Source organism: Protopterus annectens, chromosome 4.part0 (assembly GCF_019279795.1).
Source record: "Protopterus annectens isolate FY-2018-M chromosome 4.part0, PAN1.0, whole genome shotgun sequence".
Lineage (NCBI taxonomy): Eukaryota > Metazoa > Chordata > Ceratodontiformes > Protopteridae > Protopterus > Protopterus annectens.
Genome location: NC_056733.1, coordinates 480,674,660 through 480,693,054, shown reverse-complemented (window position 1 = coordinate 480,693,054; position 18,395 = coordinate 480,674,660). Strand labels below are relative to the sequence as shown.

Below are 18,395 nucleotides of genomic sequence, written 5' to 3'. Positions count from 1 at the left end.
GAAAGTGACTTCCAGGGTGGATAGGTATAGATATGAATACTGAACACAGATAAATCACAGAAAAATATTTTGCTGTAGATGGTATGCAACTCAATATTGTTGCTGGATTTGGAACCACAGGAAAAGCTGGTAACACTGCATGGTTTACAGCCCTCAAGTCTTGCACAAACCTACAAGTATCTTTTCCTGGCTTTTTCACAGAATAGAAGTACTGCAAAGGCTTTCAGCTGACACTATTATTCCTTGTTGTATCAAAGACTGAATTACAGGTATGACTCCTTGCTCTGCTTCTGGTTTCAGTGGATACTGCGAAACTCTAGGGAGAGGTTTTAATGGATTAAGTTTTATTTTTACTGGTTCTGCTGATTTTAATACACCTACTTCATTAGCCCATAAGTTAGCAGGTACCTGCTGCAGCAGTTTTTTAGTTGGCTGTATGCCTTCAAAAGGCTGTTCCTCAGTGTAATGATAGGAGGTACTGCCAGCTATGCCAAGAGAAGTAGGGTAGTGGATGTGTAACTTATGCCAGCAGAGCTAGATGGAATTTTATAAATAATTACATCACTTGTATAACAAACTGATTTGTACAGATGCTTGTGCTGAAAATGTACAGTGGACATAAAAAGTGTACACACCCCTGTTAAAATGACAGGTTTTTGATATAAAAAAAGTGAGCCACAACAAATCATGTCAAAACTTTTCCCATCTTTAATGTGACCTATAACCTGTACAATTCAATTGAAAAACAAACAAATCTGTTTGGGGAAAAAAATATAAAAAATAAAAAACGTACAACAAGCTGGTTGCATAAGTGTGTACACCCTTAAACTAATACTTTGTTGAAGCACCTTTTGATTTAATTACACCATTCAGTCTTCTTGGGTAGGAGTCTACCAGCATGGCACATCTTGACTTGGCAATATTTGCCCACTCTTCCTTGCAAAAGAGCATCAAATCTGTCAGATTGCGAGGGCATCTCTTGTGCACAGCCCTCTTCAGGTCAGCCCACAGATTTTCTATTGGATTTAGGTCTGGGGTCTGGCTGGGCCATTCCAAAACTTTGAATTTCTTCTGGTGAAGCCATTCTTTTGTTGATGTGATGTACGCTTCGGGTCATTTTTGTGTTGAAAGATGAAATTCCATTCATCTTCAGCTTTCTAGCAGACACCTGAAGGTTTTGAGCCAAAAGTGACTGGTATTTGGAACTGTTCATAATTCACTCCACCTTGACTAAAGCCCCAGTTCCAGCTGAAGAAATGCAAAGTACAGTTGTGTACACCTACCATAAATGTAGATGTTAGAGTGTATTCACTGTTGCTAGAGTGTATTCACTGTTGCAGTCATTACATTTGGGTTATCTGCTTGCAGGTAGCCCTCAGTCAGCCTGATTAACAAAGTCTTGGGTCCTGTGTCGGTTGCTGTCCCTTCCTCCATGACGTCAGGCCGTCAGCGGTATAAAACATGCAGCCAACGCCACTACATCATTTTTTACTGGGCCAGATGTCAGGTGCCCCCCTAATGGGAAGCAATTAAACATAAAAGCACAAAGATATACCTCCAACAGAAAAAAGCAAATATACCAAAAAGGCTTTTAAGCACAGTAAAGGAAGTAGAGGTACAGCCAAAAGAAGTTAGGGGGCTGGAGGGTGGGTAACCAGGACTGCAACAGTGAATACACTCGAACATCTACATTTATGGTAAGTGTACACAACTGTACTATGTTCTTCGTGTTTCACTGTTGCAGTCATTAATTTGGGTAGATTCCCAAAGCTATGGTTGGGAGGAGGAATTTAGATATCATTAGGGCCCACTATAAGGCCCTGCAAGACTGCAGTGGCAAAGCCAGCTCTGGATTTGGAGAAAATTGGCAAATGATAATGCTTGGTGAAAGTATGTACAAAACTCCAGGTAGCAGCTTCTAGGATGCACCTGGTAGGGACGCCTCTGAGAAAGGCTGTATAGGTAGATGCAGCCCTGGTGGAGCGATGTCTGATCCCCTGGGGGATAGGTTTTCCATGGTGCTTATAGCAGAAATGGATGCGATGGCTTATCCATTTAGAAATGGTTTGCTTTGAAATAGCCTTCCCCTCTGCCCCTGCAGCAAATGCCACCAGCAGCAGTTCAGATTTCCTTTGAGGTTTACTCCTGTCCCAAGTAGAATCTGAGTTGTCTGTGCACATCTAAGGAATGCAGTATCCATTCCCCTTTATTCTGTGGATTGGGAAACAAGGTTGGCAAATGAACAGACTGATTAAGAGCCACAGTGGATACCACCTTGGGCATGAAGGATGGAATGATTCTGAGGGACACCCTGTCCGCATGAAAGATGATGAAAGGCTCCACTGCCATAAGGGCCTATAATTCAGATACCCTTCTAGGTGAAGTGAATGCTAAAAGGAAAGCTGTTTTCCAAGAAAGAAATTTTAAGTCTGCAGTACAAGCTGGCTCGAAAGGAGGTAGAGTGAGTTTCTCCAAGACAAAGTTAAGGTCCCAGGCTGGGGTTGGACCTCTCTTGGGTGGTCTCAAATTTTTGGCCCCTCTGAGGAACTGCTTGAGCAGTGGATGAAAAGAAGAGAGGTTCTGTGTTTTAATCGTGACACACTGCGCAGCCAGTCTGGAGCAATCAAATTCATCCTTGGTTTGTCCTGTTTGATTTTTAGTAGTACTTTGGAGAGCAGAGGCAGAGGGGGGAAGGCATAGACTTATAGGTTTTTCCAGCTGAAGGACAGAGCATCCACGTTCCAGGCTTGTTTGTGGGGAGTCCTTGTGCAAAATTTGTCCAATTGGTAGTTCTGGGAAGAGGCGAACCGGTCTATATCTGGGCTCCCCCATTTGCTTGTCAACATGTTGAAAAGCCTTGCTTCTAGTTTCCACTAGTGTGGGCCCATGAGGTTTCTGCTTAGTCCGTCTGCCAGTGTATTTAATTTTCCTGGCAGGAATTGAGCTTGTAGGTGCACTTGGTAGCTCAAGGCTGTGTTCCACAATGCCATAGCTAGTCTGCAGAGGGGGTAAGAATGTGTACCCCCCTGCTTGTTTATGTACCATATAACAGTGGTGTTGTCCGTCTTTACCATTAGTTGTCCTGGAAGAATGTGGTCCTTGAAGGCTCTCAGAGCATTCTGCACAGCTAACATTTATTTTTGATTGATATGCAGGTGCATTTGACTTGGGTTCCATTTGCCCTGAATGCACTTCCCTGCCAGGTGAGCCCCCCATGCATAGTCTGATGCATCTGTTAGGGTTTGGGCGGCAGGGGGTGGTGTGAAAGGTAGTCCCTTGTTTTGGTGGCAGGCCTCTGCCCACCAAAGGAACTCTAGGCATAGGCAAGGTATGACAGGAATCATTGTTTCTAGGTGTTGAGAATGTTGACACCATAGGCTTTTTAGATACCACTGTAGTTTCCTCATATGCAGTCTTGCATATGGAATTAGAAGAATGCAGGAGGCCATGAACCCCAAGGCATGCAGTATTTGTCTTGCAGATAGCAGGGTTTTTGTGGCCACTTGTTTGAAGTAGGTTGTCAAATTAATTTGCTTTTCTGGCGTGAGGTAAGCCATCTGGGAAGTTGTATCCAAGCGCTGCTCCCAGGAATATAATTTGTTGACAGGGTACCAGATGTTTATGGTTAGAACCCTTTTTACAAAGGCCAGATGATTCAAAAGTATGTCCTTGCTTTCTGCCTGAATTAGACAATCATCCAGGTATGGACTAGAGTCCTCTGCATCAGAATCCTCATAAGTAGGCAAGGGGAAATCCAGATCTTTCAGAAGAGTCACAAAAACATAATCCTGATCAGAAGATTCATAACCAACTTCAGTCCTAGGCCTCTTAGAAGGGAGGGGGGGGTTGGCTACCCCTGATTACAGTTATTAGATCTTTAGCCATTCTTATAATTTGTTTTTTAGGCCTAGCGGCCTGAGCATGTGGCCTGGGCGTTGGTTTTTTAGACATGGATCGAGATTTAGGCCTAAGTAAAGAAGGAGGTGTCGGTTTAATATGCAAGTCCGTAGGCCTGACTACACCCTCAAAAGCTGGTGCCTGCACAGCGGCTCCGGACCCATCCAAGGTAGAGACATCCGCGGGTTCCAAAGTTGAAGCATCTGCGGCATACCAGACTCTGAATGGGTCTCAGTAGAGGCCTGTGAATCAGAAGTAGCAGGTATCAGGGGCTAAGAAAGCACCTGAGTACCGGCGAACTGGCGACTGGCTTAGGAGAAGTGTCGTCAGCAGTTTTAGACATCGGCGGCCTGTCTCTGTCTTTACCTTTGTGTTTTCTCGGAATCCCGGTAGTCGGATGGCTAAACGATGACATTTCTGGATAAGTAAACCGAGAACCGAAATATTTAGAGGCTAAAATATACCGACGATGGATAGTGCGCTGATTAAATAAAGTACAAAACTGACAGCAAGGTATGTCATGATTAGGGCCGAGGCGAGGAATACAGTACGAATTAAAATCTTTATGAGGTATTTGCTTTCCACAAGTAATGCAATTATTAACGTTTACTGACATCGGTAAGGAGCAAGAAAAAGCTTCCCCAACGGGGTACTTAGCTTTAGTTGAAGACTTCGGTTCTGAAACTCGAAAATGAAAATTTCAGGAGTCGGCTGACCAGCACTTGCGAACTGCTTCTGCTTTGGGCACCGCACGGCAAGAAAGACTAAGGTAATGGTGTCGGCTGCATGTTTTATACCCCTGACGACCTGATGTCATGGAAGAAGGGAAAGCAACTGACGCAGGACCCAAGACTTTGTTAATCAGGCCGATTGAGGGCTACCTGCAAGCAGATAACCCAAAAGTAATGACTGCAACAGTGAAACACGAAGGACATCCCCAAAGCATGACACTGCCACCACCGTGCTTCGCTGTGGGGATGATGTTCTTTTGGTGATGCGAAGCACTGTTTTTGCGTCAAATGTACATTTTGGAATTGTGGCTGAAAAGTTCAGCCTTGGTCTCATCAGACCATTAACACATTTTCCAAAATGCTTTTGGGAGACTTGATGTATTGTTTGCAAATTTTAGCTGGGCCTGAATGTTTTTCTGTGTAAGAAAAGGCATCAATCTTGCAACCCTACCCCACAGCCCAGAGATATGGAGAATACGAGAGATTGTTGCCACATGTAGTACACAACCAGTACTTGCCAGAAACTCCTGCAGCTCCTTCATTGTTGCTGTAGGTCTCCTGACAGCCCCCTGACCAGTTTTCATCTTGTCTTTTCATCAATTTTGGAGGGACATCCAGTTCTTTGCAATGTCACTGTTGTCCCATACTGTCTTCACTTTTTGATGACCATCTTCACTGGGTTCCACGGTATATCCAATGATGTGGAATTTTTTTTGTAACCTTCTCCTGACTGATACCTTATAACAATGAGATCCTTTTTATGCTTTGTAAGCTCTCTGCGAACCATGGCTTTTGCTGTAGCAGGCAGTTGAGTAAATGTTAGAAAAATCCTACTAGGACAGCTGAACTTTATTTGGGGTTAATCAGAGTCTCTTTAATTGATGGCAGGTGTGTACCCAAGAAGACTTAATGGCTGTAATTACATCAAAAGGTGCTTCAACAAAGTATTAGTTTAAGGGTGTGCACACTTGTGCAATCAGCTTATTGTACATTTTTTTTATTTTTTATATCCCCCCCCCCCAACAGATTTGTTTTTCAATTGAATTGTACAGGTTATAGGTCACATTAAAGGTGAGAAAAGTTTTGAAATTATTTATTGTGGTCTCATTTTTTATACCACAAACACCTGGTATTTTAACAGGGGTGTGTACGCTTTTTATATCTACTGTATTTGTGAAGTTTGCTTGTGTTAAAATGCATCAACAGTGTGCCTTACTGGAAGGAAAACAAATGTACATGTATTATTGTAACTGAATTAAATGTGTATTTTAACAGAGGACTAAAAAAACGAAGTTAATCTTAAACTCCTAAATATATCTGAAATTTAATTACTTTATGGGTTACAATATAAATATGTTATCCCACAGTTTTGAATGGAGCCACAGATGCAATGTCTGTGCTAGAAAATAGGTTGCAGCTCCTGTAGGAAGACTGGAATGGTTTTATGGTTTTATGACTTACAGGAGATTCGAGCAAAGCTCTATCTGTGTGTATGGTAACATGTAGGTGCGAAAACCCTAGCAGCTTCTAATGCTGGTGAGTGTGGGAAAAGTAGTTTTGTACCTACCATAAATGTAGATGTTCGAGTGTAAACACTGCTGCAGTCATTACACTTGGGTTATCCTGCCGTCAGGCAGTTCCCCAGTCGGCCTGAGTTCCAAAGTCTTGGTCCGGCATCAGTTACTGTTGCCTCTTCCCTGACGTCAGTGCGACAGGGGTATATAAGATGTAGCAGACACCATTTTCTTCAGTTTTTCTTGCCCCAGATGTCAGGTGCCCCCAAATAGGTAGGCCATTCAAATTGCTTGTAAAATATATAAAAGAAAAGCAAACAACCATTTTTATTTACCAGCAAATACTCCCCATAGGTAATAAGGGTAGATGACCTAAGTATTTATCAGAAAGTAAGAGGGGAAGGAGGGAGGGTAACCTGGACTGCAGCAGTGTTTACACTCGAACATCTACATTTATGATAGGTACAAAACTGTATTATGTTCATCGTGTTACACTGCTGCAGTCATTACACTTGGGTAGAATCCCAAAGCTGAGATAGGGAGGCTGGATCTATAAGGCATTCGGGGTGGCTATAAGGCCCTGCAGTACAGCAGTGGCGAAGCCAGCTCTGGATTTGGAGTATAAAGGCAAATGGTAATGTTTGGTGAAGGTATGCACAGAACTCCATGCTGCTGCTTCTAAAATATCCTTGGTAGGCACTCCTCTGAGGTAGGCAGTTTAAGTGGCTATTGCCCTGGTGGAGTGAGATCTAATGCTGTTAGGTACAGGTTTCCCATGGTGGGTACAGAAACGTATACAGTGAGCTATCCATTTTGAAATAGTCTGTTCTGAAATGGCTTTTCCCTGTGCTCCTGCAGCGTATGCTACCAATAATTGTTCAGATTTTCTGAAAGCTTTGGTTTTGTCCAAGTAGAAGTGTAACTGCCTGTGAATGTCCAAGGAATGTAGTAGTCTCTCCCCTTTGTGCTGTGGTTTTGGATAAAAAGTTGACAAGTGAATGGTTTGGTTTAGAGCCACACTGATATCACCTTTGGCATAAACGTAGGGTTAGTTCTTAAGGACACCCTGCCCTGGTGGAAGATGAGGAAAGGTTCCACTGCCATTAGTGCCTGTAATTCTGAAACTCTTCTTGCTGATGTTATTGCCAGTAGCAGAGCAGTCTTCCAAGAGATGTATTTTAATTCTGCTGTGTTAGCTGGCTCAAAAGGAGGTAAAGTTAATTTTTCCAAAACAAAGTTGAGGTCCCAAGTTGGTGTAGGTGCTCTACGGGGCGGTCTCATGATTTTAGCCCATCTGAGGTACTGTTTGAGCAAAGGATTAGAAAAAATTGGTGGATCCGTGTTGTAATGAGCAGAAATGGCTGAAGCATGGATTTTGATGGATGAGAAGGAGAGGCCCTTGTCCAGCATCTCGGTTAAGTATTGAAGTATCTGAGGAATGTTTGGGACAAGAGGGTCAAGGCTGTGTGCTTGATTCCAGGCACAGAATCTCTCACATTTATCCGAGTAGACATTCCTGGTGCTAGGCCTTCTGGTCTCCAGAATGATATCCATAACAGCTTTGGAGAGAGGCAATGCTTGCTTGGCTAAGGAATTTTCCATGCAGCTAGATTTAAGATCTTTAGCTGGCTGTGAAGTATCCGATTGTTGTGTTGTGTCAACAGCTGTGGGACTTGAGGCAAAATCCAGGGTGGTTCTTGTGCTAAGCTCTTTAAGACTGGGTACCAGTGCTGGCATGGCCAGTCTGGTGCAATCAGGATCATCTTTGGCTCTTCCTGCCTGGCTTTTATGAGTACCTTTGGAAGGAGAGGTAAAGGAGGGAAAGCGTATACTTGTAGTTTTTTCCAGCTGAATGAGAGGGCATCCACTTTCCATGCTTGTGGATGGTAGCTCCTTGTGCAGAATTTCTGTAATTGGCAGTTCATTGGGGATGCAAACAGATCTATGTCTGGTCTGGTCCCCATTTTTGTGTTATTCTGAATATTTGTGGGCTCAATTCCCATTCGTGGGGATCCATAATATTTCTGCTTAGGTCTGCCAGTGTGTTTTTCTCTCCTGGCAGGAATTGTGCCTGCAGATGAACCTGGTAGTTTAAAGCTGTGTTCCACAAGGTCATGGCTTGTCTGCAGAGGGGGTAGGAATGTGTGCTCCCTTGCTTGTTTATGTACCACATAACTGTGGTGTTGTCTGTCTTTAGTAGTAGTTGCCCTGGATGCAGCAGGTCCTTGAAAGATATAATAGCATTTTGTACAGCTAGCATCTCTTTTTGATTGATGTGGAGATGTCTTTGCTCTGTGGGCCACTCGCCCTGAATACATTTTCCTGCCATGCGTGCTCCCCAGGCGTAATCCGATGCATCTGTTGTCAGTGTCTGCCTGGCTGTGGGTTGAGTAAAAGGCTGTCCCTTGTTGAGGTGACAAGCTTGAGCCCACCATCGAAACTCCTGCTGAAGGCAAGGAATTAGTGGTATAACTGTTACCAAACTTTGACAGTGTTGAGACCATGCACTCTTTAGGTACCATTGTAGTTTCCTCATGCAGTCTGGCATATGGAATTAGTAGTATGCAAGATACCATGTAGCCCAAGGCCTGCAGAATTTTTCTTGCAGGGAGTTGGGTCTTTGTTGTCATTAAATGAAAATACTGAGTCAATTGTCCTTGCTTCTCTGGCGTGAGATAAGCCATCTGGGCCGTTGTGTTTAAGCTGGCACCCAGGAATATTATCTGTTGTGAGGGCACTAATTTTGATTTCTTTTCGTTTACTGTGTACCCTAGGCAAATTAATAATTTTTTTACATATGCCAGATGCTTTAGAAGAATGTCCTTGTTCTCTGCTTGAATCAGGCAATCGCCCAGGTATGGGTAAATTTGAATTCCTTTTTGCCTGCAAAATGCAATTACTGGTGCCAGGCATTTTGTGAAGACCCTGGGCACAGTAGATAAGCCAAAGGGCAGTGCAGAGAACTGATAGTGCATTGAACCAGCTAGAAATCTGAGGTATATTCTGCAGTTTTGTCTGTCAGGGACATGCAGGTATGCCTCTCTGAGGTCCACAGTCACGAGCCAAGCTTTCTTGCCCAGCATGGGAAAAAGCTGCTGCAGTGTCAACATTTTGAATTTCGTAACATCCAGGTAAGTATTCAGGGAAGAAAGGTCCAGAATGGGTCTCTAGGCTTTGTCCTTTCTGGGAACCAGAAAGAGTCTTGAGTAAAATCCTGTCCTTGCTCTTGTGGTGGTACCTTTTGAATAGCTCTCATGTCCATGAGTGCTGTAATTTGTTTTTGTGCCTCTGCCCATTGATTTGGTGGCAGATTTGGCATGCCTTTTAACCTTGGCAGAGTGTGAAAGTGGAACCTGTCACCTTGAGATATGATGTTGAGAACCCATTTGTCTTTGGTGATGCAATGCCAATTGTGAAAGAAAAGAGCCAGTTTTCCTCCTAAGGGGGCTGCCAAGAGAGAGCTGTTTGGCAGCTGTAGTGGAAAGTCATTGAGATTGTTTTTATAAGGATGAGGCCCATCTTCCCCTTCTTTCTGGCCTGGTGTACCCCATTGTCGAGGTCTGTAAGGGCCTTGTGTCTGACCTCTACCTCTTGGACGTCTATATCTGCCCCTTTGAGGTCTGTCTGTGACTGGAAAGGACCAATTCTTTGTTGGCCAATTTCTGCTAAAACGGGGAGGCTGAACCTGTAAGAAATCTTTGACCGTTTGCATAGATTTTGCCTTATCCTCCATCTTTTTTAATACCTCCTCTGCCTTAACTCCAAACAACACATCCCGCTGCAAAGGTGCATCCAATAATTTGGCCTTAACATGATCTGGTAGCGTATGTTCTTTTAACCAAGCATGCCTTCTAATGACAGAGCCTGTAACTGCTGCTCTACAGGAGACTCTAAGGAATCAAAGCCACATTGCAAAGTATGTTTTCCCACTTGTTCAGCTGCATGCAATAAATCCTGCATTTCTTTCAAATTAGGAGGATCTGAATCTGGAAGCATCTTTTGCTTCAACTGAGACATTAAAAATTGCTGATATTTTGGCATGTGAAACTGGAAATTCAAGGCTCTCATTGGTAAAGTTGCAGACGTATAAACTTTCTTTCCCCATCTGTCTAATGCTATGGAATCTCTGTCAGAGGGGACTGGGTTTTTAGCTGATGAGGCCTTAATCCCTTTGGGTCCCTGAGAAATAGTTTCAGGGTCAGCAAAAGGGCTTTTGTACAGAAATTTGTGAGAGTCAGAGACTCTATCAGGCTTAACTGGGGCTGGTGGTAAAGAGTCAGGATTTAATCTGGATTCAGTGTACACATCATCCACAATATCTAATACTGGTGGAGTAGCAAGGGGTCTGTGTTGAGGCAATAAAAGGAAGTCTCTGAGCCTTTTCTTGGATTCTGAGTAATCCTGGCCTTCCCAGTGGAAATGTTCCCTCATGGTATGTAAGGTCTCCCCAAATGAGTAGTTCTCAGGCGGAGAGGCTGAAGGAATAGATTCCTCAGCATCAGAATCCTCATAAGGGGGTAAGGAATATCCTAGGTCTAAGGATGAGTCTGAGGAAATGGACACCTGGTCGGAAGATTCATAGTCTGCTTCTTGTCTGGGCCTTTTATCAGGAAGGTGATGGGACCCTCTGATCAGGGTGATTAGGTCTTCGGCCATTTTTAGCATCCGTTTCTTAGGCATGGAAGCCTGCCCTGGAGATAGCTATGTCTGTTTCTTTGCTTTTAAGGGAGGCTTAGACTTAACAGAGGGTTTTTATGGTTAACTGGGTAGGTCTGAAAAAAACCTCTGAAATTGTGGATTGCTCAGCTACTTCGGTTCCCTCTGCAGGATTAAGTTCGGTAATCTGACGACCAAGTGCGTCCGAAGGCCCAGCCAGCTCCACGTGGGAGTCGGAGGCGGTCTGTGGAATCGGTCGTCAGGGAATGCGTAGGCACCTCGCTGAAAATCGGAGAACCAGCGACCGGCCTAGAAGAGGCCTCGTCGTCAGTTTTGGGCCTCGGATGCCTATCCTTGTCTTTGTGTTTTTTTATGTATTCCAGTCGTCGGACGTTCCGACGGCATGGTGTAATTGAATTTTCTACCAAAATAATGTTGGGCAAAATCAAACGGAAGTTTAATAGTGCACTTGTTAAACCTAGCACAAAACCGACAACCAGTGACGTTGTGGTCTGGGCCTAGGCATGGAATACAACAGGAGTGGAAATCCTTATGAGATATTTGCTTCCCACAAGAAATACAGTTATTAACTTTTACTGACATCGGTCTGAGGCAAGAAAAAGTTTCCCCAACGGGGTACTTAGCTTTTTTAGAAGACTTCGGTTCTGGATTCAGAATGAAAATCTCAGGAGTCGGCCGACCGGCACTTGCAAACTGCTTCTGCTTCGGGCACCACGCGGCAAGAAAGACTGAAGAAAATGGCGTCTGCTGCATCTTATATCCCCCTGTCGCACTGACGTCAGGGAAGAGGTGACAGCAACCGACGCCGGACCAAGACTTTGGAACTCAGGCCGACTGGGGAACCGCCTGACGGCAGGATAACCCAAGTGTAATGACTGCAGCAGTGTAACACAATGAACATCAGAGTCAGATGACCAGATGTGAAGTCATTGTGTAATCAGCTCAGAAATAATATTTAGATACTTGTAGGAGGTTGCTCTCAGCATTCCATATACTGTCTTGGATCTGAAAACGAGGACCACTCACCCACATCATCTTGCCTTGCAGCAGTAAGTAACTTAACTAGGGAACAGTAATTCTCTTTAGTCAGGAAAATATAGCGAGATTAGAAGTACTGTTTTTCTACAACTGTGTGAAACTTTCCATTTGTTTTATTTTTAATATTCCATGTGTCTGAAACTCTGGTGTTTATTGTAAATAGATAATTTAGTATTTTCTTGTTCTTTTATTATTAAATATATTTAAACTTTTTGTTGTAGCTGGTCCTTTTAGAGACTAAGCTTTGAGAATATTTGCATATATTTACTTAGTGATAACTCTGGCCACTCCTGAAAGCCTTGCTGTTTGGTCAACATTACTAGTTGTATTCATTTTAATTTCACGCAGTGTAATTGGGTACCCTTGCAAGAAACTTAAGGTAGTTGCATTGTAGTGCTTGGTGGCAGTGATAACTACCTTATAGTCTGGGTAGGAGGAGGCATAGCTAGTAAACCTGTGCTTGCCTTTCCCAGGTGTGTACATCAAATCTCAAAGTGAGTGTGTGTCAGCTACTTGGAGCAGGGGCATGAAGCACTGGTTTCACAGACAGAGGTGAAGGACTTGGCTTGGACAGTCGGCTGAGGACTCTGCAGCTGTACCAGTGGGGAGTCATATTGGTGACCTGGAGGGAGACAGATATACAAACTCAGACCCCGGGCTGTGTGTTTTCCCGATGTACTCTTACAGGAAATTGTGCATCCATTTGTATTCCAAGTGAACATCCCCTTTCCAGTGCCAGTGGTGAGGATTCAGGATCCGTGATTACTGGCCCAGAGTGGTGGATGTCACACAAAGCTTCTGCTAAGACCGCTAATACCCCCCCTCCCCCCCAGATTCTGCTGGAACATCCAAATACACACCTTATAGTATACAATAAGTAGTACAAACAACCCAGTTTACATAACAGGTTTCTCCCTAGCAAATTTACTGGTGCAATAGTACTCAAAAAGGAAAAAATGCCTGTCTTCAATCGGTCCTAAAGAAATGGGTATAGATTCTGAAAACAGGATACGTAACAGTAGCATCTGTTACTCCAACTGCTTTTACTTTTTGTTTTGATACTGGTATCAGACTCCCTGAGGAAACTTTTAATACAGACCTAGTGGCTCCAGTGTCCTAGTAGCTCCAGTGTCCACCAGGAAAGGAATTTTCTTTGAATTTATTTCTACCTTAACATAGGTTCCTTTCTGATCTACTGGCAGCAAAGGATCACATTTATTTCTGTTTTATTACTCTGACATACTCAGAATGGTGATCCCTTACTCCTTCCAATTTGAATTCAGTCCAGGTATCTTTCGGAACTTGCTTGAGTAGGCATATTCCTCTCCAATGTCCTTCTTTACCACAATTGAAGCAGGATCCATCAGAAGAGGCAGGAGTGGCACTACCAAGCTCACTGTTGCCAACCTGCTGCACCTTTGTTCCCCTCAACAAGCACTCTTACTAAATCCTCTAGCAATTCCCCGTTCCCCTGCCTCTTCTCCGTCTACTTGGTGCTTCTTGCAGTCTTATTTGCAAAATTGCCAGTTTATCCTCAGTATCCTTTCTCAGTTTTTCCTGATACTCAGTACAGTGATTTGGAGCACTTAATAAGGACTCCAAGTCCTTTTCATGCCAGTCTATAAGCACTTGTTTTATTTGATTTTGTACAGGGGCTTTTGCAAACCCAGCACAAAAGCAGCTGCAATAGCTGGTTTAGCTTGTTCTTCTGGGTCTGGTATTCCTGGATATCTAGCAAATACTGCTTTAAGATGACTCAAATAATCTGCAAGGGCTTCCGCTTTATTTTGCTTACATGCCTGTATTGTAGACCAATCTATCCTAACCTGACATACATCTGCAATTTTATTTAACAATGCTGTCTTTTATCTATTAGTGCATTCCCTGAGAGAGTTGTTGTGTCTTTCGGCTTTTCCTGGTTAGGGGTCACCACAACAGAACTCCGGTCCGCTAATTATTGGCAGTAGATTTTTACGTGTCGAGTCTCCACACAGAAGACGCTCTGAGAATCGAACAGAACGTCTTACTGAGAGGCGACAACACTACCGCAGCACCACCACCGCAGTGCATTCCCTGAGAAAGTAAAATCTGTTATTTCAGCCTTCTCAAGTAACTGTTTTCTTATTTCATCTGAAGTAACTATCCGAAGCAGCTGGTTTACATCTGTCAAAGTAGGGTGGTAACATTCTATTACAGTTTTTAATTAATCCTTAAACCTTAAAGGATCTTCTCTAATATTTGGAAAACTTTTAGACATAGTATGCAAATCAGCAGGGGTCCAAGGCTGATGAACAAGCTCTCTATTATTAGACCCCAAAATTTCTCTTAAGAGATGCCAAAAGATCCTCTCCAGAGGCAACAGCCTCTTGTCCTACCCTATCATGTGAGCGTGTGTGATGAGCCATGCGAGTGTCAAATATTAGTGCTCCTCTTGGAGAGGTAGAAGCTTGTTGAAAATGATAGGAAGAAGAAACCTCCTTGACTACAGATGCCTGTTCTGAAGATGAGGGTTGGACTAGGTTGAGATGCAACAGTACCACGCTGACCTGGTATCCACTGGACAGTTGTCTGAAATGCAGGGGTCTGAGAAATAGCATAATCTTGCACAGGAGCCCCTGGGGGAGGGATGCAGTAGCTACTGGAGGATTATCATCCTCTTCAGAAGTCTATGCTTTTTGACCATCCCTAGATTCTTCCAAACCTGCCAAGACAGGATAAAGGGATCCCTTTTTACTGGTATGTACTGCCTTCTTGACCTCCCTTACCCATTGTAGCAGCTACTTATTAGGATCCTGTAATCCCCTTTATGCTGGCTCCTTTTCCATTTTAAGAGCTTCAGTATACCAAGAATAAAATACTGTCATTTGTTCCCACATACTTTGTTTTTCTTTTCTTCCAAAAATACCTATCAATTTCACTAATTTATCCTTATCATAAGTTCCATTTAATGGAAATACTTCACCAGGGCAATTTAGTAAGCTGAAACCACTAATTTAAATACATACAACTTTCTTTTCCATAATTCTGATACACAAAATATGCAGGGATTCGATCCTGCTTGCTTAGCATTGCTCCTATTTTCTCTAATAAGACTTACCCTGTGGATCCTAGATCCTGGTAAATCAGAAGGGAAAAAAATGACATCAATTCACACACCATCAGGGAGGGAAGGGTAGGGAGTCTGTCACTGTACAATTATAGAGGAAAGGTTTCAATCAGCCTTTTCCCACAGCACCCCCTTGCTTTTGTCCCATCACAGGCTCAAATTTTACAGCTCCAGCACTGTGATTGGGATAATGTGGTGGAGAGGTACTGAGTCTAGAACTCTGAGGGTATTTTAACACAGTCGCACCTAGTCCCAATGTGCTATGGACTCAAGAACTTGATTTAACAACAAATACACACCTATGTCCCAACATGCTATAGGCTCATGAACTTAATTTAACATTAACTTTTTTTTTCGCTCATACATTAAACACAAAACATCTCTCATGCCTAATACCTTTTAGTCTTGAGGGTACTGCCTTCGACTCAAGGCGCCTCCTTGTGTTAATTTTTCCTTTTTATTGTATGCGCACACATTAATAAACTTCTCATTTCCCGTGGGGTCCTCCCACTATTACTTTACATATACCTAACAAGCAAACTCTGTCATTCAACAAAACAGTTACTCACTCATTCCACTTTTTTAACTACAATTACTTGAGAAAAAACATTTTCAACAAATCCATTTTCCTCGTTTAGTCTAGCAGCAGTTTCAGTCTCCTAAAATAAGAAAAACTTCATATTTTATACCTTTTATTAGTTTCATGCATGCAGAATTCGGACATTACATAGCTTTTAAAAAATAACATTTTTAAATATGTTATGCCCTTGTGATCCTCGCTTAGAGCTTCACCTGAACATTTGACAAATATGCCTTTTTAAAACATAGACCTCCTGGTCTAAGAATTTATTTTTTGACTTTATTAACATTCAGTACTAGTACACACTATCGTACAGACATCCTTGCAATGATTCAACCCCCAGCCTGAGAAGGCCAGAGCATACTATATTACCATTCTGAAACCAGACTCTTTAAACAAAGTAACATCCTTTAATTCCTTCAGCACTTACTCTGCCTTCAATTTTCTGTCAGTACACTGTTATTTGTAAATATAGAGAATACAGTTGCTATTCAGTTTACCGATATGCAAAAGGTCCAGAGTGGCATCCAAGGATACCTTGTATGCCAGGCACAGACCATCTCTCAACAGTCTGTAGGAAACGGATTTTAGAGAAAGGGCTTTGAGGGAATCTTTATAGGACATACTATTTACACCCTGTATTCTTTTTGTGAACTCAGAAATTGAAATTAGAATACTTTGTCTCCCCTTCCATCAGTTGTTGGTTGAAACCAAAGTTCTACAGATTCACTACTATCCAGAATCTCAATATATGGCAACTAATCTCCAATCCTAAAAGGACATTTTCTTAGGATATTTCCACACGTCAGATCCAGCCTCTACTTTAACTTCTGATGGTTGTTAAACTAAGAAGATATTTTCTGGGTGAAGTGTCCGATACAGTGCTTTGAACACTTCTGGTATGGAAGATTTCACTCCTCTCTTCAAATTTCTTACAGCTCTTGTGCCTTCTGGTATCAAGCAATTCTACTTAACACTTAACCAGATTGAATCATCTGATTAAAACATGTACCATGATGTTCTGTATTAAGAAGTATACACATCTCCTCAAAGAAGACAATATACTCTCTCATGCTTAACGGGATTCAAGTCTCACAGTTAAAGCAACACAAACATGCAGATTTCAGCCATAAAGAAGACAACACTACTATAAACAATCTGCAAGTTATTGGTGAAAAAAATGGTTAATTGCACTAAAAGAGTTTACAGATCAGCTTCCAGACAAGATTCACAGTACCTGAAACAGTTTGGTGATCAGCATCATGCCTCTCCAGTGCTAAAAGGTACCTTTTCCACAATCCAACAGTCCAAGGGCAGTTGCGGACAGCTCGGCTATGTACAGCAAGCACAAGATCCTTAATCTTCAATTGTCTGTCCTAAACAAACAGCACAAGTGTCTCACAATTTAAATATTTCAATATCAATAATTTAAGTATTTTTTGAAGCAATGGACTATAAAGTCTACTATATGACAATACTGCCTCAAATAAAAAAATCCCTCATGCTATGTGGTGTTTCCATTACAAAGCACTTATGTAATTTTAATTGTTTGTTTAACCTTGATTACAATGACAGCTGCAATTTTACAGCAGCACAAAGAAAAATAAAGGCAAAGCTTCATTCTCTTCAGAATACCATATAATTACAAACAAAAATAACAGCATTCTAAACCAGCTCAGAAATGTTATGATAACAAAATGGACAATCCATCTTCATTTACCAGACATCAGAATTAATAAAGATGCAAGCACCCCCCCCCCGTCTCTTTCTGACTACTACCCCAGGTATCACCTGTGGGCAACATTGCCATCATCTCCACTGGTCTCAACCTACACAGCCATCCTACTGCCTTGGGACTGGCCTACATGTAAGTCTATGGGTCTCATATTAGGACCCTCCTGGTCAAACCTCAGAAGCACTACTGTATGCAGCAAAACAATCCTGATGAGGGTAAGTGCAGACATCACTTTTATACCTAACATCGGTTTATGGCCCTGGTAAGAGATGTCACACATACCCTCCTCAAACAGACATTTTGGTATACTGGCCAGACAATGGCGCTGCAAGCAGCAACTCCCTACTGTTATGAATACTGCAACATAGAAGAGAAGGACATCTAAGGTTATGGTAAGTTCTTACACAACTACTCTATGTCCTTCTATTCTCATGTTGCAGTATTCATAACAGTAGGGAGAGTACCAGAGCTTTAAGTATGAACCTGAGAGGAGGAAGGGGTCCTGTGGTCAAGTAGACCCTGTAGGATAGTACTGGCAAATCCTGCTCTAACACGGGATGCTATGTCCAGCTTGTAGTGTTTAGTGAAGGTGTGTATTGAGGTCCAAGTAGCTGCTTCTAAAATGGAAGCTGAGTCTATGTCTTTGAAAAAGGCAGTAGAGGAAGCAGCTGCTCTGGTAGAATGACGTTTATTATTACCTTATAAGGATTTCCAATGGTGGGAGTAGCACAAAGAAATGGACTTAGAGATCCATGAGACAATGGTCTGCTTAGAGACAGCTTTCCCTAAGGCTCTGGGATGGAAGGAAATAAATACCTGATCTGACTTCCTGATATCTTTGGTTTTGTCTAAGTAATACTGAAGTTGTCTGTGTACATCCAGGGAATGTAGGGTCCTTTCTGAGGCATTTTGTGGAACAGGGTAAAAAAACTGGTATGTTATTGGATTGATTCAATGAGAGTTCATTAACTACCTTGGGCATGAATGAAGGGTTGGTCCTGAGGACTACTCTGTCTTTGTGGAAAACAAGGTAGGGAGAGGTGGCCATAAGGGCTTGGATCTCTGAGACCGTCCTGGCGGATGTCAGGGCTACTAGCAGGACAGTTTTCAGTGTGCA

The 18,395-nt window shown here is 42.6% G+C and overlaps 1 protein-coding gene across 2 annotated transcripts in view; it reads right to left on the bottom strand.

Annotated features, from left to right (window-relative positions):
* Positions 1–18,395, bottom strand: part of SART3 (spliceosome associated factor 3, U4/U6 recycling protein) — a 1,581,088-nt gene that overhangs the window by 948,452 nt on the left and 614,241 nt on the right. For both annotated transcript variants that reach the window (XM_044068408.1, XM_044068409.1), the window contains exon 8: positions 16,781–16,919. In XM_044068408.1, the coding sequence (XP_043924343.1) occupies positions 16,781–16,919 (139 nt within the window). The remainder of the gene's footprint in view (positions 1–16,780; positions 16,920–18,395) is intronic.